A 23,103-nucleotide genomic window follows, 5' to 3' on the forward strand; every position below is an offset into this window, starting at 1 on the left:
GTGTTGTTCAGCTACTCCAGAGCCACCAGAATCAAACGTTACTACAAATATATATGTATATGCATGTGTGTATATGTCGCTAAATGTTTGCCTAATATGGGCAAAAGTGCCGCTAAAAACTTAAGCTATAAAGCTAAGACCAACCATAGTTAGTTTAAAATTTTCATAAATAATCATTTTAATGCGGACCTAGTAAGTCAAATATTCCGTGACAAAAAAAAACCGTGACACCATGCGAATATTACAAAAGTTTAAAAGCAATGACATGATTTTTCATATTATATCCTTTTTAAGAGATTTCTCCCATATATCCTATATACGTACATATGCGCAAAAAAGCTAGTTTCCAAAAGCGACGAAGTGCCATCACCGAAGTAGCATCAACTTTAATGTGCGGGACATGCGCAGTGTTGGCCATTAAACGAGAATCCAACAAGTGCGGCATGGAAATGCTATTCGGCAACCGACTTCGTGACCCTTCGTATCGCCTCGTGTTACTCGCAACGGTACTTTTCCAGCCCGAACAGAGCAGAGGAATTTCAACACCACCACGCACATTGCAGTGGGAATGGGATTGGTTTGGCGTCCTTTGGCTAAGTTGCTTCGCCCGACAGCCAGAAAATTCAGTCACACCACGGCCATCGCGCAGTCAGCTACAGAAAACCAGAAGCTAACGACCTGCTATGCAGAAGTCCTTCGTCTGCAACTGACCACGAGAGCTGAGCAAAGAAGAGCCTATATATATATATTTTTTTTTTTTGCTGTTTTGTACAATTGAAAAGACATAGGTATAGTGATTGGTCCGGTGAATATTGTGCGTGTTTAGCCATGTCAGCAAAATGCAACTCTCCGATGGGAAACTACCAATAATTAACTGAAGAAAAACAAACAATAACTAGCAAATTAAGGTGAGTGTTTTAACAAGGAGCTCTCGAAAATTGAGCCCCAAAAGTATTTATACGTACATGTACATATATTGTATCATTGTTGTTTCTATTCCGCCAACGAGTGTGTATTTTTTTCGTTCTTAACGATTTTTCCAGTGACCTTGTTGCGTACGCTAGAACGTACAAATTTACTTGGTATGTGTATGTGTGTGTCGCTGCTGCTTAGCCTTGTCCGCCCCCCTTTTATCCACATTCCGCATATACACACACACATACACATCTCGGTGTTGTGTTCTGCGCATATATTTTGGGACCAAAATCGGTAGCATACTTTTGAGCGCAGAGCACTCGGAATTTATGCGGGAGTTTTGTCAGGGCCGAAAAACCCGGACATCCAAGGCATTTTACTTAGCATATTGCTTGTTCCCGGGTTTTTGCATACCATGGATTGTATATACAGCCACAGATGCGTCCACGATAATAGCCCCCCAAAAAAACATGTACCCATAATTGACTCAGCTTACATTATCTGCAAACATTATAGTAGGGGTTGTTTCACGACACTTCCAATTAAGAACAATTATAGACATGACTATACTCTTGTATGCTATAATAGTAAGCTGATATGCACTAAAAGTATATTTCTATATTTCCTTAACAATACATGAATGATTTATAGAAGAGAGCTAAATGATAAATAGACTAATTTAAAGAGTTCATTTTAAAATTAGAATACATAAATTTGGAAAGACATATACAGATGTTGCAGTGCTATTGTTTTGAGCTTTATCGTACTATGATTGGGCCATGTTAATACCCGAATGATAAGACCATTGGGCATCAACATTTGTGGCCTGGCCTTGATATCTGATTGTATATACTATATACATATGTATGTATGTAGTACATGCAGATGTACACAAACATGGATGATGTGGCTTCAGCTTGTTGTCAGGGAATGCAATTGCCGAGCCCTTTATTGATTTTATGATACCATGGCCAGGAGGAACCACCATCCACCACCCGAAGTCCAGTGCCCCGCCCCCAGCGGTGGCACGTGCAAAACAGAAAAACAAGCGGGCCAACAACAAGTCATTCACACCATTGGAGTAGAAGTAGGAGATGCACATGAAACAGGACAAAAAAAAAAAAAAAAAATTATAAAAAGTAATGCCGAAGTAGGAGATGTGGGTGTTGAATATAAATTGCAAAGCAAAAGTCGACTGCCATACAGACAGGCCGCCCACTCTAAGTGGCTCGAGTGGTGACAGGAGGGCTTTCTCCTCAAGCTCCGTTCAGCTTCCATGAACCTCTTCCTTTTCTCTGACGCGCTAAATTCAGCGAGGAAATTCCATTGCATTCCGTTGCGTTGCGTGTCTTACCCTGAGGCGCGTTACACGACCATAGGCGCAATTGGGGCCTAGATGCACGACGAGAAACGCTTTTTCTTTATCCGGCTTAAAGGAAAGTACGATTGTTATAAACTCCTATTGTGCGTTTCCAACAACAAATGTATAAGGCGCGCATTTCCTGGCTCTCTGTTTTTTCTCTACACACTTAAAAGACAAAATTGTCTTTCTTGATGTAATAGGACGCCTTTAAAAATAGTTTAGTTGAAATGTTTAGAAATGTGTAGAATGTGTAGTTCTAGTAATTCTTGACGTTAAAGAAGTATTCAAAAACCTCACCACTATGTTAGGTACCTTTTCAACGTATTTCATTTCATTTATAAGCCTTGTAGTCAGAAAATAGGTTTGGCGCCTCTCAGGAAGGACACTTCCTTGTTAGGACTTTCAGTCTCAAGTGACGGGTAGATGTTCTGGGAGCACTTGAAACCACGCAATCAAACGCATGCCACGCGTCACATCTCCGATTTCGATGGCGGATGATTTCATAATACGCACGCTGTCCACAAAGTTGAACAGTTTTTGGTTAATGACAGTTACGCTGTTATCCCCGCTACTCTGGACTATTTTTAACCTCAGTCGAAACAGAGTCCAGGAATGGGAAATAGGGATTGGTATTAATATTGTAACGCCTGTCACGTCCAGGCTGATGTCATTTCGCGGAGTCTGCGGTCTGCGGAGGATGGTATGGGGTCTCCGCAAAGTGGCATTAACTCAGTGGATTCTTTTTTTTTTCGCGAAACGCGTAAGATGGGGGGATTGGGGTTGCAGCTGTAGCCTTGACATGATTCGCCCTGACATGTGGTGGGAGGTGGACTGATGAACTGGTTGACCAAGTGAACGCGGGAGTCCTTTGGTGGAAAACTTTTCCGCGCCCCCAAAAGAATGCACAAAGTGCTCCACTCTCTCAAGTATTCATGTTTAATGTGAAATGTCTGTGTACTTATATTACATGACTTTGAAAAGTTAAAGAGCCTTATACAAAAATAATAGACCTACATTAAGAAAAAAGGAGGTTCAGAAAGCGTATAATAAATTAAGTGCTCTCAGTGAATGATGGGTTTCATTAGAGAATGCCATTGTTCACTTGGTGCCCAGCCCATCCGATTAAGAAATACTTGACCAATTCCGAGTGCGCGATGTCTGTCAATGATATTCATTTGTGATGGATGCGCTAATGTTGGTTGTCGATTTTAATATAGCATCGCCTGTTTTTCTCCCATTTTCTTTCATTTTCTTCATTTTTCCTTGTCCTTGGGGCAAATTCCACGTGGCGAATTGCAAAGGGATTCGCATGCCAAGTGGGCTAAATTGGCATTCTTTCGACCACCCACAGTACATTTAGCCACCTTATGGGCCCAGAGAATCCAGCAATAGCTCACTCCCGCTGACGTCAATGGGGATTTGCAATTTGTGATTGGGCACTTTAAAGTATTTCTGCTTTGACATTCAATTTACTCGACCTAGCTTTGTTTGCCCTCCCCAGCCTGTCTTCATTGGCATCCCACCTTATTTATCCCTAGTTTGCCAGCGGCAAGGTCATGAGCCAACAAAGAAAGGGCCACTGGGTTGACTGACTGACTTTAACCCGAAATGTGTGGAAATCCCAGTGGAGCTGATATGCCTTGATTAATTTGATTTGACTGAAAAGATGCGAAAACTAGAAAGTCATGTTTAAGACTTTAAACTTACTTACTCACTGTAAAATATAATAGCTGTGTAAGGAAGTAGCACGACAACTACTTAGTTAGGTGTCCCTGAAGAGGGATTTCACTTTTTAATAAGCGTCGCCTGACTGCTAATGATATCAGCCTTGAAACTCTTTTACATGCAACAGTCCTTGGATAAATAATCCTTTCGTCGTCATCCTTACTGCCATGGCAACTCATGTTTTCCCATTTCTCCTTGCCTTTCAATGACAGCAAACACAATCCAGGATGTCGGACCAGCAGAAAGCCTCCCTCTGTCCCCGTCTGGTGGACTACATGGCCATTGTGGGTGCACACACGACGCCTCCGATGCCAAAAGGACTGCAGGGCCTCAAGGCCCCGCCAGTGCAGGTAAGTCGGCCATTGATTACGTGGGTTACTAGGATCTGTGACGTCCTCTAGAGGCAGAATATTTGGCTAATGTTTAATTGTTTTCTTACACAGGTGCCCGACCTGCTGCGTCGCTATCCCCCATCGGACCATGCGGATTTCCCGCTGCCCCTGGACATGGTGTACTTTTGCCAGCCGGAGGGCTGCACCAGCGTTGGACCACGACGCACTGGCTCCGCCATTCGGGACATGACCTCCTTTGTTTTCGCGCTGACCGACAAGGATTCGGGCAAGACGCGCTATGGCATTTGCGTGAATTTCTACCGTCCCATCGAGCGACCTAGTTCGGCGGCGGTAACGGCGGGAGCGGGCAACGATCGTCCGGGTAATGGTGGACCTGGTGGCCATGGGGGCGGCAGTGGAGGAGGAGCAGGAGGCGGCGGGCGCGGTGGAAGACGGTCCTCGGCCTTTCGACGGGAGTCGTGGCGCAAGAGCATGGAACGCAGCTCGGATTCGGCATTTAGCAGGCAAGTGTTGTGTGCCAGTCGAATGTGGGCGTTGTGGTGATAAGAGTATACTTAAAAAAAAAAAAAAAAAAAAACACTTTTCATTGCTAAAGCATGTCTAACGCATCTCAAACCATTTCCATAATAGTTACGGCCTCTTAACTTCTTCTAGCGACTACAGAAGTAACGTAGCGCCTAGCGATTCGGACCGTGAACTGACCTCGCGTCGGGATTCGGACCAGCAGCGCCTGCACTCACACCACTCGCACCACCAGCCGCCGCACCACCCGTCGGCGAGCCCGGCAGTGCCCAAACTTGGCCTGATGGCTCCCTCGGCGGACTCCGAATCCGGCGGCAGTCATTCTCCATCACCACGCGCCTCGCGTAAGAGGACGAAGCTGCGCAACCAGTCGCTCACCTCGCTGTGCATCATCTCGCACCATCCGTTCTTCACCACATTTCGCGAGTGTCTCTTCATCCTGAAGAAGCTCATCGATGCCTGCAACGAATCCTCGTCGCCGAAGCGGGTGGGCGCCTCCCAAAAGATCAACCGGGACAATGTGTGGACAGTGCTGACGGGCCATGTCAGCGATGCTACGCCCTCGATTGTCCTGCACGATGTGCGCGAAATCGAAACCTGGATCCTGCGGCTTCTCTCCACGCCGGTTCCTGTGCCGGGATCGACCAGAGTAGAGGTAAGTTCTTAGGATCATATATTTATAGTGTATATACCTATCATATATTTATACTTATCATATATTTTCTCTCCAGGTTGAGGTGCTGTCGCCGACGGTGCATGAGCCACTGCTATTTGCACTGCCTGACCACACTCGCTTCTCCCTGGTGGACTTCCCGCTCCATCTGCCGCTGGAGCTGCTCGGCGTGGAGACCTGCCTGAAGGTATGGACCCTGATTATGCAGGAAAACAAGGTGCTGTTTCAGTCGCGCGACTACAACGCCCTATCCATGTCGGTAATGGCATTCGTCACTATGCTGTATCCGCTGGAGTACATGTTCCCGGTCATCCCGCTGCTGCCCACCTGCCTCAGTTGTGCGGAGCAGCTACTTTTGGCACCCACGCCCTTCGTCATCGGCGTGCCCGCCTCGTTCCTGGTCTACAAAAAGAACTTCCGGTAGGATAATGAACTTTTTATCTAAGAAATTGTATCGTAACATATTCCCTTTAGTCTACCGGACGACATTTGGGTGGTCGACTTGGACTCCACCAAACTGACGCCACCGACTGGTGGCTACGAAGAAATACCACCGCTACCTGAGCCCGAGGGCACCATTCTGAAGAACCACCTCAAGCAGGTAAGCACAAAAGCCATATCCTCAGACCCCTGTATATAACCAAATTTCTGAAATCTAATGGATGCAATGAAAAGAATATTTTTTAAAAATTTTGGAAATTCACCCAACAGAAAATATATAAAGAGTGTTCATGCTTTAAAAGTACTATTTTACTTGCATAATGAGGGCATAAATATTTTTGGTTTTTCTTGCTTGCACTATGTAATTTGAGAAATGAGAATGATGAAATTTAACGTGACAGCTCAATGTAGGTTTTCCAGGGTAGACTGGCAGTTATGGAGAAGATCGACGCAGTGGTCGTAGAGGGCGGTGTCCAGTTGGCGCAGCTCCTGGTCCTTGTCGATGTCGAGGAAGCGCTTTAGTTTGTCCATCTCGTTGCGCATTTTGAACACGATGCCAGGTAGCATGCCCTGGGCCTTCTTCACCACTTGCTCCTGGATCTGCAGACGCCGCTCGTTGACTCCCTCGCAGCGGAAGCGCTCGAGACGTTGGAGTTCCAGCTCCCGCTCGTGGTCGTAGTGGGTCTTCTGCTGCAGCAGGTGTTGCAGCAAAGCCCGATAGACAATCAGTTGCTCCAGACGTGGATCCGTGTAGACGTTATCCGTAGGACGACGCTGGAAACGTAGCGTGGCATTATGGCCCGTGTCGTTGGCCTGCACGGCCGATAAGAGTGCGATGTGGGGACTGTACATGACTCTTAACCGATCACAACTGATGGGAATAAATATGAATATATATGCACCGACATCGGGCTAGTGATTCGAATGGAAGTCAATGATTTGACTAAAGTAAAGTAAAGTAAAATTCAAGACCTTCTGATACTTTGAAATTTTAGTAAAGAACAGGAACTCGAGATATACTATTGAAAGACAATATTAAAGCAAAGTTTTGCAACTTTTTCAATACGTAATTGTGTAAATTTAAAAAAAACAGGTGAATTTCCAGAATTTAAAGAATATGTTTGTCTACTTTAGGCACTTTCCTGCGGTTTCCGCGATTTACATTCCATAAACGTTATAAATAATCGCGGCACACAACTGGATATTGCTTTTCCATGTCTATTTACCCGATGTTAACTGAAAATGTATCTGCCTCTGGGGAGAATTCAAACCCAAGGGAATAACCCAGAGCAGATGCATGCAAAAAGCGACGGTTACTCATTGTAGCTAACGTTATCGCTGTCATATAATCGTTATCATTGCTCCATTCAACTTTGGTGTGATTGTTTTAATTCAAATGATATATATCTTACCACATTCTGTGGCTCGTCATACGGCAAATATATGAAGAGAGCACCCCGGCGATATTATAATTTAAATTTATTTCTATATCTCATTGACAAACTCCTCTTACACTTGTACAATTCTCTATCTCTCTCTTTCTTTTATTGTTGTTTTTTTTTTGTGTACTCACTGCCTCTCTTTCTGCCTATCGATGTGTCCATCTCTGTCTCTACTTTAATACTATACTTTTTACACTCATGCATTATCTGTTATATGAAATTTATAATACTCGATCACAACTTTAACTACAACAACTACTACTACAACAACAACAACAACAAATCGTATATCTCCAACAACAACATGGGCAGGCTATGCTATTGATGGATGAAGCTGGACTTGGTGTAAATATCGTTCGCAAAAATGTTAACTACGTTTGGTTTATAGTTATATTTTTGAGTTGAAACCGTTTGTACATACTAAACATAATCCATATTTATTATACTAACTATATGTGAATAATCGTAACGAAAAAGTACTTGACATAGAACATAGAACTAACCGCATGCACAGTCATTCTACATAGACGTAACGACCTTCTCTTAATGTTGAACTTTCAAAATCGGAGCTCGAAGTCGGGTTTTCAATTAGCTAGGAAAAACTTTCAAAGGGTAGAAAATTGAAAAAAAATTTCACCCGAAACTCCAATCATATTATCAACCTATCAGTCGCTGTCTTTAGTGTTACGTGTTTCGTGTGCATGCCCTGCCAATCTTTCCTTCTTCCCCTCAAGTTTATCAACTTCTATAACAACCCTGAGTAACTAACTGTTTTACTAACCGACGTGGCCTTATGCCGCCTCAAAGCTTTCCAAAAAAACCCCAAAAATCTTATAGTTAGACAAGTTGAAGTCCTAATTTAGATGGCTAGTCTTTAAATTGATACCGTGCTAATTACTTTAAATGGATTGTTCCATAGGCACTTACCTCGATGACGGCCACCAATACGGCGGTGTCCTCACAACAGCTATTGCCATCGGTGCGGGATAGTCTCCAGGAACCACCATTGCTAGGGTAAGTGGATATGATTAGTAGAGATGTAGAGTCCGTAAACTGATACTATTTTATTTTCTATCTATCTAACAGGGTTTCCCAAGTGAGACTTCCGCTCCAGACGCCTCCGCACTCGGCGCAGGCCAGTCAACGGAACTCGATGTCCGCCCAAGGAACGATCAGTTCCCGTCAACCGAGTCCAATGAATTCACCAGCACTCAATCCATTCGTTTACGGAACGGATGTGGATTCCGTGGACGTGGCCACGCGGGTGGCGATGGTGCGATTTTTCAATGCTCAAAATACATTGGCCAATTTCGCTGAGCACACGCGCACCTTGCGTTTATATCCACGTCCAGTGGTGGCATTCCAGATCAATAGTTTCCTACGATCGCGACCAAGAGCCTCGCAGTTCCTGAATCTATTTGCCAGGACTCAGGCTGTGGAGTTCCTGGCCGAATGGTCACTAACGCCCACCAATGTGGCGTTTCTTCGTGTCCAGACTGGCGTTATGGATCCCATGCAGGTGGGCGATAAGCCCAAGTGGTTTGCCCACGCTTTGACGCCCATTCGATTTTCTGTGTGGGATGATGGCAGCTCACTAAATGGAGCCCTACGATCGCTAAAACAACTTGAGTGCCAGCCGACGGACGAGAGTGGTTCGGATTCCGAGGGTGCGGACAGTAGTAGCTCATCGTACAGCTCCCTCAGTGATTTCGTGTCGGAAATGGCCTCCTCTGATCTTTCGCCGAGCCTGCATGATGTCTTTGGGTCTTACAATCGGCCACATGTTGTTCCTCAGACTTTATCCTCGAATTTGGACCCGGCCTTGGTGTATCATCCACCAAGCAAGCTGCAGTATCCGGAAGGCATTGCCGATGCGGTGGCCAGCAAAGAGGAGGAGGATGAGGAGCGTGCCGACAGCCCTGTATCCTCATCCTCCAGTCGCTCGGATCTGAGTTCGCCCAGCTTCAATCGCGACTCGGAGTTTGATTTCCAGCCGAAGGGCGGACAAAATTTGGGGTCGACAGCAGTTGGCGGTGGAGCGGCTGCACCCAGTTTCGAGTTGGCCACTCCGTTGGCCATGCGACTGGAGGCCACCATTAAGATGGCGAGCATTGAACAGGAATCTGATACGGGATCCACAGGAAAGAGCATAGCCGCCAGTTCGAAGCTACACAGACATCCCAGCGACTCCGATTCGCGACCTGAAAAGAAGATACCGGTAAGTCTAGGTTTATTGACTCTTCAGAAAAGCGGGCTTTTATCTCAATAATATTACCCAATTTATAGCCACCACTAACGCCACCGGTGAAGCAGCCTGGCGTAAGCAATATCCTGGCCCGAACTGGTAGTTCCGGCTCCAGTTCCAGTAGTCCTGGACGCCAGAGTTCCCAGAGCTCCCTATTCGAGAACTTTGCCTCCCATGCCAAGGAGTTGGTGCGCGAAACAACGCGCCAGAGCAGCCAGGAGGGTCTACTGGCCCACGTGGATAAGGTGAGTAATATCGAGGTTCTTTTAATGGGCTGGTCTTTTAACTAGATGTGCTGTTGTACTATGATCGTTGATCTGATTTTCTTGCCTTTCTTTCCGTCCGTCAACGTGGTTATTATTTCAACTTTTTATACTTTATTTATTTTGAATTTAATGATTTATTTGCGTTGGTTAATTGAACCTGACATAAATGTACCGTACTGTAGCATGCGCTGGACGAAGATCTTGACGACAAAATGCGTCATACCTTCGAAAAGGTTGGTACTCCCGACGCACTCTCCCATCCCATCCAGAAACGATCCACACGCGCTAACATAAACATTGCCATAATCATATACCATTTTTCTATTCATCACACTGCACACCACATACACAATATCATTAATTGAACAACGTGAGTCTGGCTTAAAATCTCATGGTCCCCTAGACTCTATTTGAATGCTATTCATCCAAGAACATATTGAAATTACATAGAATACTTTCTAACGATTTCCCCTTAAGTTTTAACCCACACTTTTTCTCTCATTCAAATGCACCCACACCTCATATCCAAAAAGTACCGTCACAAAATCCCTCCTTCAAGCATCCTAACAACCACATCCTCACCGCACCTTTCCGCAGTTCTTTGATTCCCTCCTGGGATTCGTAGTGCCATTGTAGATTGCTTCAAACTAGACCTCAATCCGGTATCACTAGGGGTTGAGGGACTCAAGCTTTGATTTTTAGCACCACTTAGGCGATTGTGTAGTCTTGGAATACCACTCAATTTGGGTCTTGATTACTAATACGTTTTCGATTTCGGATCCATAGTTTACGCTGCACGCCAAGAAGGCGGCTGGCGAGGCTTCGAAGCAGGCCCTGGAAGTGTCCAAACAGGCGGCTGGGGTGAGCAAGAATACCCTCGAAGATCTCACATATGTGGGCAAATCGACGCTGGGCGATCTCACCAAAACGGCCAAGGAGGCGGCCACCAAGAAGGGCATCATTAAGATCGAGGAGCATTCGGCGGGCGGAACTGGACCACCGCCAAAGTCACCCGGATCCCAGCTGGCCACCCACAAGCAGGTGCAGCAATCTGGCGGACAGGGTGGTGGCAACAACTTCTTCTCCGCCATTGGCACGGATTTCAATGGGCTAGCCTCATCCACATCCACCATGTTCTCTGGCATGTTTGGCAAAAGTAAGTCACACTAAAAGATATTTTAAAAAACATTTCTGATCAAAAATTCTCTTCTTGCAGAGAACCAACAAAAGCAGGTTCCTGTACAGCAAAAGCAAGCTAACGTATCCTCTGGAAAAGCCAAGTCAGGCATTAATTTCGATCCCTTCCCGGGACGCAAGGGACTCGTGGAGCGGACGCCGTTGATTAAGCATTCGGGTCCTAGGCAAACACAAGAGGAGCTGACCCGCCAGCAAAACCAGGAGCGTTCGCATAGTAATGCCGAGAACCAGACATTCCTCAAGGATGTGACCAACCAGGTGCTCGCCGGTGAGGGAGTCGGTTGGCTGAAGCTCAATCGGTTTAAGAAGCTCATGGAGGACGAGTCCTATCGCACACTGGTGCTCAGCAAGCTGAATAAGACGCTGGACAAGAAGATTGCCCCAGATGATCATATTGACGATGTGGTAAGCTTCAAAAAAATGTGCAATATTGAAGTGCCAAAGTAACACCATCGTTTATCCCTGCAGTGCGTGACAAAGCCCGTGTGGAAGGGTATGCTGAAGTGCATCCAGGCCATAGCCGGCGGTTTGGACGTGACTTTTGCGAATTTCGGCCTGGGCGGTATGGCTTCTGTGTTCCAGTTGATGGAGGTGGCGCATACGCATTATTGGAGCAAGGAGATCACCGAGGGCAGTGATATGTCCTCCAGCCTGCTCTCCAGTCACGCCGCCAGTCCGATGGGCAGTAGGGAGAACCTGCGATCGCCCAGCTCTCCAAATGGTTCGCACTCGGCATTGGGCAGTGAGTGGGCATCGCCTCAGGAATCACGAAAGAGTTCCACTCAATTGGCACACGGTGGACCAGGTGGTTCGCATTCGGGTGCACCGATCAACCGGCGATTGTCGTCGGCGGACAGCCAGGATGGTCAGTCCACCACGGAGATGTTCAAGGACATGCTGTCGCAGAAGAGAAGTGCCTTGAAGAACATGCTTACCTCCTTTGATTCAGATGTAAGTTGTGTTGATCGCTACTATAGTTATTTGCGATATGAATACCCCACTCAGCCATTTAGAGCCGTCCATTCCATCCATGCCAATTGTTCGCAGCTTGCCAAACCAATCAAACCAATCCTGTATTTCGCACAGTGTGTATATATTATATATATATCGTATCGTATGTAGATTCGCCTATCAGCATTTCAGTAAATAGCTAAATCAGTACCAATTAGCATATATCAGTATATCCACCAGTATGTAACATATACTACATGTATGTATGTCGCATAGCGATTGTCAATCGATGTAGTCTGCCGATCCTACGATCCTCCCACCGTAACCTCTCAACCGTATCTATATATATATATATATTCGTAACCGCCACCCGTTCCGCCTACATCCCGTATCGTTACCGTCCAACCGATATACCCGATTGTAGAGTACTCTAACACTCAGTGTGTGTAATCCGTAGGCTGCTGGCTCCACGGGGGCGCTTTCCGTTGTCAGCTTGGGCGTCCGCCTGCCCTCCAGCTGCCGATCCACGGTCTCAGACACCGAGTACGAAAATGTAAGTACCCCCAGCGGTTCAAAAATACGGCAAGTTACTCAATTTAACCATGGAGTTTTTGAAGGAAATGAAATTAATATTCTGAAGTTGGCACAAAAACAGAAACCTCCTTAAACCGAAAGAGAAATCTGAGTGCCATTAAAATCTTCATTCGGGAAATCATTATAAAATCTCCTTTGCAACCTTACCAAGTAATTGAGTTGTCTACCATTTCCTGTAATAAGCTTTTGGGTAGACATTTTAATCTTGAGAGTCCCCATCCTCTATTCTCCCAAATCAGGTCTAAAGTTCAAAACGTGCGACTCAATCTAAGTTGAAATTCATTTTGCAGACAACCACGTCAAAGGATTCGAAAAAGAGTTCTGGCAATCTGTGGTCTGGCAAGTCAACGCTTAGTGCCGGATTTCGTTACACTGGAGGACACCTGATCAACACTTCATCTTCTCCCTCGCCGGACAGTCCGCGGGTGTATCTCTTCGAGGGACTGCTGGGCAAGGATCGCCTCAATCTTTGGAACCAAATGCAATTCTGGGAGGATGCCTTCCTCGATGCTGTCAGTCAGGAGCGTGATATGATCGGCATGGATCAGGTGAGTTTGATTCGTATAGGTTCCCTCTATAGTTTTAACATTTCGCCCATTTTGCAGGGTCCTATTGAAATGATGGAACGCTACAAATCACTGAGTGAATCGGAGCGCAAACGTCTGGAACACGACGAGGATCGTTTGCTATCCACAATGCTTTACAACCTGACGGCCATCCTGGTGATGCTGAATGTTACCAAGGACGAGATCCGACGTAAGATTCGACGTCTTCTTGGAAAGAGTCATATTGGCTTAGTGTACTCCCAAGAGGTGCACAATGTGGTCGATCAGATAAATAATCTGGTAGGTCTTTGGGATGGCTTCTTACATCATATGTATATATCTTTTATAAAATACACTTTCTTTGCAGAACGGCAATGACATTGATTTAAAGCCTCTGGGCTCGCGATTGCTGCACCGCCAGAGCTTCACCGTTCACCAGGGTACGGATGTAAATGGACCACTACGATTCATGGAGGTGCGGGATGATGGTCTGGTACTGCGGTCAGTGGATGGCACCATTGTGGAGCGCTGGTGGTACGAGCGGCTGGTCAACATGACCTATTCACCCAAGACCAAGCTGCTCTGCCTGTGGCGCCGCAATGGCGGTCAAACGCAATTGCACAAATACTACACACGAAAGGTGGGTGTTATTATATTATTATTTTAGTTGGCATAGTAAACTTATAGCACATCATTACAATGTTTACGCTTTTTCCGTACAGTGCAAGGAGCTGTACAATTGCATCAAGGAGGCCATGGAACGAGGTGGTACACCCACCAATGTGCCCGAGCTGGGCGGCGAGTTTCCCGTTCAGGACATGAACACGGGCGAGGGCGGCCTGCTGCAGGTGTGCCTCGAGGGTGTCGGTTTGTTGTTCTCCAACAGCAAGGTGAGTGCCTGAGATATATTGATTTGCTATACATCGAAAATCGAATTCCCCACCAACACTTGGCATACACAAAACATTGTAACACATCCAAAACTTATACACAACCAACCAAGCTTCATCTCCGAATGCCTCAAACTACTAGTATTCGTTTTTTTTTTTTCGTACACCACTCCTCATCAAGCAACGCATATATATCCCAAAACGAATCCCTCAAACCAGATCCATATCTAATTGAGTACAGATACACTGTAAGCTTATGATAAACTTCCTTAATCCGAAGCATAAATGAGAGACCTTGATATTATTTCACCAAACAGCGAATTGAAAAGCAAAAAGGGTGTCACCTGAATGGTGTTGATCTGGGTCAACATACAAATGGAACACCAGACCCCAAAAAATGACGGGATTTACATACAGAATAAAGAAAAAAAGAGATATACTCGTATACGCCTCAATTGGATTATCCAATATAACGCTACATATGGTATTGACCTGGGTCACCCAAATAATCCAGACTTAAACTAGGACTATACTCGTACAAACTCGCGTCTATCTGTCCAGATATCGATACATACTCCCACTGCCTTCGTTTCAGTGTTTCGTTTTCAGTCGTTCCGTTTCGTTTGGTTCAGTTTTCATTTCAGTCTGGCTTTCTTTGGGTTTTTTTTCCTTACAACATATAATTTCGATCAATTACCGATAATTTTCTTCTTGTGTGTGTGTATCGACTGCATCAAGATCAAGGGCCCTCTCAATATACATCTATATGTATAAATATATATATCAACTATGTTTCGTTTTCAGTTCGTCCCTTTCCGATATGTCTAAACTACATATGTAATAATAATTTGAATGATGAACAGAAACAGATTATAAGAGACTTGTGTAGGTCCGCCCAGTCTGCTTTAATAATATTAATAAAAAAACATGCTATGGTGTCTATAACCGAAACTGAATGTGAGAATATATGTTAAATTCTATATTCCTGGCCATGAAGGTCGGGATATTGGACTTCATCGACGCCTGAACCGATTCTTTTCGGGTCTTTTCATTTGTTAGCCATAACCGGAACCCCGTCTCCACCTATCCAACTACCCAAGCTAAACCCATCTACGTATTATATTTTACCGATCTCTCTCTTTATCTATCTGTCTCGCTCTAACTCTTTCTCTTTTGTTCATTGGCTTTGGTTTTGGCATTTTATTTTGACTCGCCTTCTTATATATCTAATTATATTATTCCTAAGTCATTATATAATCCACAAAAAAAAATTTAAAAATCAATCGAATCTTTTATCTTATCCAATTTCTAATCGATCAAGTGAAAGTATATATGAACAAATAAATATATATATGCAGAAAAATCCATCTATATCATACCCATATATTGTGCTAGTGAATGTACTGAATGCTGTATTCATTATACTCTCTATTTTATTTATTATCTAACCGATTCAATGATAACGCCATCAAAACCAATAGCAAAAGAAAAATAAGAAATCCCAATTCTCCTTTTCATTCTTTTCGATTACGATTGTCATTCTAACGATCCTTACGTTTGGTTACTTATACTCACCGTTTGATATGTTGATATTGTCATCTTATTCTCATTTTGATTGTCTTTATTATCGATTACTCAGATAACAAATTACCGATTTACGATTACCCATTAGTATCGTTCCTAAGAGTACTGTACTTCATAGAAAACAAAATCGATATTTGAATGTATGTACCCTCGAAGCACCCACGACAAAAGTGTTCCTCATATCCACACAAAAATCGATTTACCCTATGAAAATCTAAAATCTAAAACTACCAGCAATTATTAAGTAACATTTAAACTAGGTTACAAAATACACCTGTACCTCGACTATTTCGACTAGGTCCCTCGAACGTTGTTCGAGTCTATTCGATTTTGTATGCCTTTTTTTCATTACTTTGGCAAAGTGGTTTGTTTTCTGTATATAAATAAATAGAATACCCTTCATTCTTTGATACGGGGAATATTAAATGCAGCAAAGTGGTATAATTGGTTCTGGGTCAAAACTAAGGTATAATGTTAATTTTGTAATTTTATTTTCATATTTTTTTTAATAAACCTTTCGGAGCTCGCTATTGAAAACAAAAATAATGAATCTATATATATTCATATATATGACATAGAAAAAGCAATGCATCAAAAGAAAATTATTAAGCAAGAAACATAAATATTCTAAGCTGGTAACTTTTGAGATGGTCCTTGTTCAAAATCTTCTAAAGTGCTTTGTTTTTTTTTTCCCCGTTTTGCGTTCGATTTGGTTGGTTTTCATTTGAGTTTCCTGTCTGGTTTACTGTCTCTATTTCTGCTATCTCTATTAACATATCTGCGTATATACATATATAAATATATTTATATATAAATATATCTGTCTCTGTCTGTCTTTCTTCTAAATCTGAATCTTTCTATTTTCCGTGTTATATATGCGATATATAAGAAGTTTTTACGTGAGCTCAGAATTTTCTGCCTTACGCCATTTTCGATTCCATTGTTCCACTCGTTCCATTTTAATTCGATTGCGTTCTTATATTTCGTTTTTTTTTTATGGTAGTGATTTCTTGCCAAATTGTTCCTTAAGTATGATAACCAAAAACAACAAGTACAAACAGAAAAATGAATTTAAGCTATAGTAGACATGTCCTACCCCATGATATCTCCCCTGTTACCGTTGTAAAGCCGATAAACAATACCGATACCAAAACCAAAACCAAAAACCGAAATTAAGAAATTCCCAGAAAATGTCCCACCGTCTTTAAGCAACCGACTCTAACATAACAACAACAGCAACAACAACCACATTTCATATCGTTTCTATTTAGTCTATCTACAAAAAAAAATCAAAATATACAAAAATAATACAAAATTCGCCAGCAATTTAGAAATTTGAACAGAAAATAAAATGAAACAAAAATATTTGAATGAACAGTTTAAAAAACAGTTTTCTCAACTTTCCTTTTTATAATTTTCTTTGTTGTTTGTTTGATATTCTCTGTCGAACGCGGAACGCTGCACCGTTGCTCGCTCTCCCTCCTTTGTGGACCAACCAAAAATCACGTTCCGTATTCGGGACGTAACGATCCGATCCGAAACCAAACCGAACCGAACCGAATTGAATTGTATTATTCCAATGATTGGTCTACTTTTCAAACGATAACAAAAACAAAACCCAAAAACCAAATCAAAAATCAAAAATCGAAATATAATCAAAAATCTATGATAAAACGATCTGAAAATGTCTGAAAAAACGATAAAGGATTTCGAGGTATTGCAATGAACCAATTTCTTGTTATATTTGAACTTAAATTTATAAGCAACTATTGTTCTTTAAATACCCTGCTGTCCCACTACCCAACCGAATCCTTGAACCTATCCTCTTTTTCCCCACCTCAACCACTCACTGAACCAAAATGTCCTTTTATAAGAAATCAAAGAAAAATAGAAAATATATATTTTTGTTTGCGTTGCCCTTTAGTTTTAACTTGGACTCTTTTGCGTTCATAAACACTTGATCTTGATTTTATCCTTCACTTTCACTCACCCAATAAAGGTAAAAACCAAAAAAGTATACAAAATAATCTGATATGGCATTAAACAGTTAATAAAAAAAAGAAAAAACAAAAACCAAAAATTTGTAGTTGATATTGAATTTAAACCTTAAGCCGCAAATGATATATATAGCATAATGTAAATTATTTACCCATATTGTTTGTGTTTTATTCTCTATATCTCTCTAATCCAACTGAGATTTTCGTTTTTAAACTGTTGGTTGATTGATTGGTTGGTTGGTTAGTTGGTTTGTTTGTTGAATTGAACTTGATTGACTTGAATTGAAACTGAGCCGTACACTTTGTATACCTTAATGCCGATTACCGATTGCCGATTATCAATTGTTGACTACTGTTATTGATTAACGTTGAATTTACCCGTTTATCAGTTGCGCCCCCCAGTTGTTTACACGTTATCGATTTTCATTTACCAAGCCACCAGCGATTTACGTTTATTTTTTATGTTAGACAGCACACACTTAATATAACACAAGACCTCAAAATAATGGTCACACTGTGCTCAAAGGAAAACCTCCAGACTTTGAACTTAAGCATGCTTGGCACACTGCACTGTTCAAGTGCAATCACTTTAAAGTCCTTGCAAGGACTGCACCAGAATTCACAACAGTTCAACACGATTCACTCCACTTGCATATGTCCCAGTCTGTCCGATATCTTTTCTATACGTACAAAGATAACCATTTAACTAGACATGATCACGATTTTAGTTATATAACACACACACACAAAAATAAAATATATCACCAGCTCAGACTTGAATATACACGTGGCTGAATTAATCCATTCAATTTCGTTTCGTTACTTTCCGTTCTGTTACGCTTAGTTCCGTACCATTATGTTTCGTTGGTTGCGGCCTAAGTTAGATGACCTTTCACTTGGAGGGAAAGCAGCCCCCTAAGCACTTAGAAAAACGTTTGAAAATGATGCAGGGTTTGTTTAGTGGTCACACAAATAGAAATACTCTCATAACTTTGCAGTAAACCTAAGTTTTTAAATAATACAGTATACAGATCACTACAAATTAATTACAAACCCTGTGTCCAAACTCATTTTGCTTTTACGTTTCCTTCTACTTCCCTTATAGAGTGTGCCAGACAACCAAAACCGAGTTACCAACAATAGACCAATAAAGATTACTTAGTGTTGATTTTGAGTTTGCTTGTGTAGAGTTACTTGTTTAGCAAAGAATTAAACACCAATCGTAGTTGTAGTTTATTAATTAAGAAACTAAAGGAAAGTATTAAATAAAATGAGACAAAAAGTAAATGATACCGTACATTTAGAGGAAAAATACCCACTTAGAAACCCCATTAATATAGTCGTAAGCTAAAAACCACAACTGCTGGCATTTTCGTTTCAATATCTGTAAGCTATTGCTAGAAGTCTGGCTTTCCTGCCCTACTTTTCCCATTCTCTCGCAATCTATCTTTTTCTAATTTAATCATTTTCAGCCTGTCTCTACCTCTGTTTACCTTTTGTTTCTTTTAACCTTTGATATCGAGCCAAAGAAAAAAAAAAACACAAATTAGTATAGAGTAAAATGATTGAGTAGGATGCTCAATATTGATCCTATTACGATTATATTCACTGGTTCTTAGTGGTAGCGCCACATGCTGCATGCTGTTACACGTAATTCTCCCCTACTCCCATATCACCCATTTCCCAACCGACAAACATTAACCCTATTAAGACTACAAAATCTCTATAAATCCATCGACCTATGAATCGATTGTACCAAAAGTCTCTACCTAAATCTAATTATTGCTTTTCACGGAATTAAAGGGTTGCTTCCCCTTAGAAAATTATTTGACATAACCCCTTAATAAACGAAATAAATATTTGTTTAAATAAATTTTTTTTTGTTATTATAACAACTTCTCTAGAGAAGTACATACACTCGGACACCCAACACTGTACCTTAATTTATTCATTTAGCGTTTGTAATAGTGCGAATCGGGGTTGCTCAGGTGAACAACTCTCCTAAATATATACCATCATTATGAATAGAACCAATGCCCAATCCATATCCAAAATTCCAACTACCTAGTAGACGACCATCTCACAAGTGCTAATTGGAAACGTCCTTTATCAAAAAAGAAAAAAAAACAACTTTAAAAAATTACAATTTCTTTAAATATGGAAGAAAAAAATATTTTTGATCAAAAATATCAAGTAAAACAAACTAATTACCAAACTTTCATTTGATTTTGCTGCATTCTCTTTCTGTCTCTAACTCAATCGGTCTGAATCCCTTTCTTTGAATTTCTTTAAGTCATACGTTTTGCCATTCCATTTGATTTAATATTGCGTTTGGGTTTGTTTCGTTTTAAGTCCTGAGCACTGATTATCGCCAAAAGCACTTGATGCGTGCCGTGTACATAAATGAATGTCGTTAACTGTACTTGGTGTCCTTGTCTTGCTGCCTGCGTCGATTAGATCGATAGGATTGACCAATGCGCTTGCGTAGCATTTAGCTTTTGTTTGCCTGCCTGCCTGCCTGCTTGCTTGTGTTACAATACCGTACCGTACCGTTTCGTTTCGTTGGGTTGGTAACTGTACTTTTGACGATACACCTTTATGAAAAAGAAAAAAACCAAAATATGAAAACTATTTAAGGAATCCGACAAATACCTCCCAATTGTTATAATTTATTACATTTTACTGCCCACGCGTAAATGCTATCTCTCTTCCAACGCTCTCCAACTATCTCTCTCTAACTCCCACTCTGCCTATCACCCAGTCTCTTCCTCTGTTGAACAGCGTTTGTGTGAAAGCTTTTTGGTTTGAACCACTTTATGATTTGCATTCCGTTAACGTTACTTTAAGTTGCGTTCCGTTTTGCTTGATTTCGTTTCGATTCGTTTCCCCCTTTCCGTTATGTTCCATTCTTGCGCTCCGATTTGTAACGGAGCCTTGAAGTCGAAGAAAGAATGACCGTAGTCAGGCATTGAAGCATAACTAATTCCATTCTCTGCCCGTATTTCAGTTCTTCGTGCGATTGGACCACATCCGCAAGTGCTTCACCCAGAAGGGTGGCATTTTTGTACTGGAGGAGTACAGTAAGTACTGTATAAGTAGTGCCCCCTGTGCTTGTTTCCACACTTAAGTAATACCATTATATTTTCTGTTTTTTTTTTTCAGATCCCAAGACGCGCAATCTCATTCAACGGAAGTACCAGTCGAGCATGGTAAGTGCCTATGTGCCTAAACTACAATTCAATCACTATTCGCCAACACAGCCATCATGCACTGTATTCCACTTGTTCCGAGTTGCATCCCGTTCCGTTTCGGAACTATCAATAATCGAATAACTGTACATAAACTTGCTTAAGCCTGCCGAGTTATGCAAATTTCTGTACAAATCAAATGTGAACCCAAAGCCCATTCTCAATATATATCGTAATATCAAGCAACATATATGGAGATTTCAGAATTTGTTTACCACTGTATGATATGGCACATGCAATTGCACCGACAGTTTGTATATACGATATTGAGATAATCTCTTTGATTTCAACTTTTCTTTTCTTTCCGTTTCCGTTTTCGTTTCCCTTTTTGTTCTTTGCATTCGTTTTTTGTGAATATATTTCTATGTCAACGACAACTCAACTACTCAACAACAAAAAATGCCTGCAACAACAACACACATAACACCAATAACACCACTCATATATCATCAAACCCAAATATAAAACGACCACACACCGAAAAATAACCTTCACCAATTGAACTTGAAACTGAAATCGAAACACCCAAATGTGTAATTAAAACCAAAGGCGTCGGAAATTGTCTTGAGCTTTCATCGCGTGACCTCCGTGCAGTTTGCCTACATCTGTCATCTAAATAACGAGCGAGGTACAGTCACCAACAAAAGCATAGCTGGAACGATGGAATCGGATACATCTAAGCCTGTGGATACACTGGACGCAAAGGAACCACCGATGGCGAGCGTTTAAATAATGTGCCTAATCTGTGAAATCTATGTAAATAAAATCAAAAATCCTTTTTATGTAACTCCTTTGTATGTATGTACTTCCTGTAACACCTGAAAGAGAAACACCACAACAAAAATCAGAGCATAAACAACAAAAATAATATTTTGTTTTGGCTTATTGTGATTTTTTTTTAAAAAATAATATTTTCCAAATATATTCACTTTGTTTCTTTTTTTTCACTTAATTTTGTTAGTTGTCTCTACTTCCAATTTTGCGAGTCGCATGCTTTTTATCATGCCTTTTTGCCTTGTTGTGATGTGCAAGCACCACTCACCCAAAGAAAAACCACCCATCCACTTCACTCAAAAAACGAAAAAACACTGTTCACACTGAAAAACAAGAAAGTGGCCATTAAAGCAGCACTTACAAATTACGTATACGCTCCGTAGTCCGATCAGATTTGCTACTCGGTGCTGTGCGTATTCTCCTACGTGGCCGCCGGTCAGGATCAGAAGAAGAATCCGGTGGTCATCACGCCGCAAATCCAGGACATTCATGCCCAGCAGAAGCAAAAGCACCAGCAGCAACAGCAGCAGCCGCAGCCGCACCAAACACATCAACCGACGACGCAACAACATCAGACAGCAGCAACAACAGTAGCGTCTGCAGTGCCCACAACAACTGCTCCAGCCGGACAAGCCAATCCCAACAGGATGAGTGGCAAATCGCAAGCTGGCAGTATCTCCATACGTCACACGGTGCCCATGCAAAAGCCCACCATCACCATGTCCACGGTGCAGCCGCAGGCCAGGATGCCCGTCCAGGTGGCAACCGCATCTGTTCCGGTCACGGTGCCCGTTCCCCCCACTCCCGCACCACCCACATCCAATCCCGGCAAGCTGCCGCAATTGCCGCCGCGCGTACCATCGCAACCTTCCACGGAGAGCCTGGCCTCAATTTCATCGCCGCCTCCAAAGCTACGGACACCCCTGTCCGCTCCACCCGGACCACCGCCGGCCATACCGCCGCGCACGGGCGCCATTTCACGGAGCGGTTCGGTACCGGCGGCCCGATCCTTTGTCCGCCAGGCATCGGCTAACTCCACACCGCCACAGTATACGCCACAGCCGCCGCCGCCCTTCGTGATACCCAAGCGGCACAGTGGACTGACCAGGGCATCCACATTGTCATCTTCCACATCCACATCGGCATCGGCATCGATGTCATCATCGTCCGCCTCCAATCATCATGGGCATTCACAGTCGCAGCAGCGCGCTAGTCACGGCAGCGTCGCCGCTGTGCTGCAGTCAATGCCGGAGGCTGAGCCCGGTTACGGATCCGGCTCCGGTTCGATATCCGGCTCCAGTTCCGGCTCCGGTTCGGCATCGGGCTCCATTGCCAGCGCTTCACCGCAGGCGCATCGCAAGCACTGACGAAGGAGTTC

General features: G+C 42.8%; 2 protein-coding genes across 13 annotated transcripts; one reads left to right on the forward strand and one right to left on the reverse strand.

The window, feature by feature from the left end:
- The first annotated feature begins 296 nt into the window (after positions 1 to 296).
- On the forward strand, positions 297 to 23,103 carry LOC120454952 (MAP kinase-activating death domain protein). Of its 12 annotated transcripts, none has more exons than XM_039640730.2 (23): positions 299 to 908; positions 4,216 to 4,353; positions 4,447 to 4,859; positions 5,011 to 5,533; positions 5,610 to 5,971; positions 6,026 to 6,152; positions 7,747 to 7,779; positions 8,354 to 8,448; positions 8,521 to 9,652; positions 9,721 to 9,924; positions 10,128 to 10,178; positions 10,732 to 11,101; positions 11,162 to 11,547; positions 11,611 to 12,093; positions 12,551 to 12,646; positions 12,978 to 13,235; positions 13,293 to 13,532; positions 13,600 to 13,872; positions 13,955 to 14,122; positions 17,412 to 17,420; positions 20,711 to 20,783; positions 20,866 to 20,912; positions 21,501 to 21,827. In XM_039640730.2, the coding sequence occupies exons 2-23, from the start codon at positions 4,231 to 4,233 to the stop codon at positions 21,678 to 21,680; spliced, it is 5,646 nt and encodes a 1,881-aa protein (XP_039496664.1). In that variant the 5' UTR covers positions 299 to 908; positions 4,216 to 4,230; the 3' UTR covers positions 21,681 to 21,827. The 12 variants fall into 12 exon arrangements, with proteins under 12 accessions (XP_039496666.1, XP_039496665.1, XP_039496664.1 ...); XM_039640721.2 differs by lacking the exon at positions 21,501 to 21,827 and adding an exon at positions 22,109 to 23,103 and having other exon boundaries at positions 303 to 908; positions 5,020 to 5,533; XM_039640720.2 differs by lacking the exon at positions 21,501 to 21,827 and adding an exon at positions 22,109 to 23,103 and having other exon boundaries at positions 304 to 908.
- Positions 6,280 to 6,954, reverse strand: LOC120454955. The gene has a single exon (XM_039640734.2). It carries the CDS (start codon positions 6,842 to 6,844, stop codon positions 6,395 to 6,397), a length of 450 nt encoding a protein of 149 aa, XP_039496668.1. The 5' UTR covers positions 6,845 to 6,954; the 3' UTR covers positions 6,280 to 6,394.

Source organism: Drosophila santomea, chromosome X (genome assembly GCF_016746245.2).
Source record: "Drosophila santomea strain STO CAGO 1482 chromosome X, Prin_Dsan_1.1, whole genome shotgun sequence".
NCBI classification, from domain to species: Eukaryota; Metazoa; Arthropoda; class Insecta; order Diptera; family Drosophilidae; genus Drosophila; species Drosophila santomea.

Excerpts from the sequence above, each read along its gene's own strand:
- LOC120454952 (XM_039640720.2), top strand. The coding sequence starts at position 4,231 with ATGTCGGACCAGCAGAAAGCCTCCCTCTGTCCCCGTCTGGTGGACTAC. Across the intron at positions 4,354-4,446 it reads TCAAGGCCCCGCCAGTGCAG|GTGCCCGACCTGCTGCGTCG; the intron begins GTAAGTCGGCCA and ends TTTCTTACACAG. Across the intron at positions 9,653-9,720 it reads GACCTGAAAAGAAGATACCG|CCACCACTAACGCCACCGGT; the intron begins GTAAGTCTAGGT and ends CCCAATTTATAG.
- LOC120454955 (XM_039640734.2), bottom strand. The coding sequence starts at position 6,844 with ATGTACAGTCCCCACATCGCACTCTTATCGGCCGTGCAGGCCAACGAC.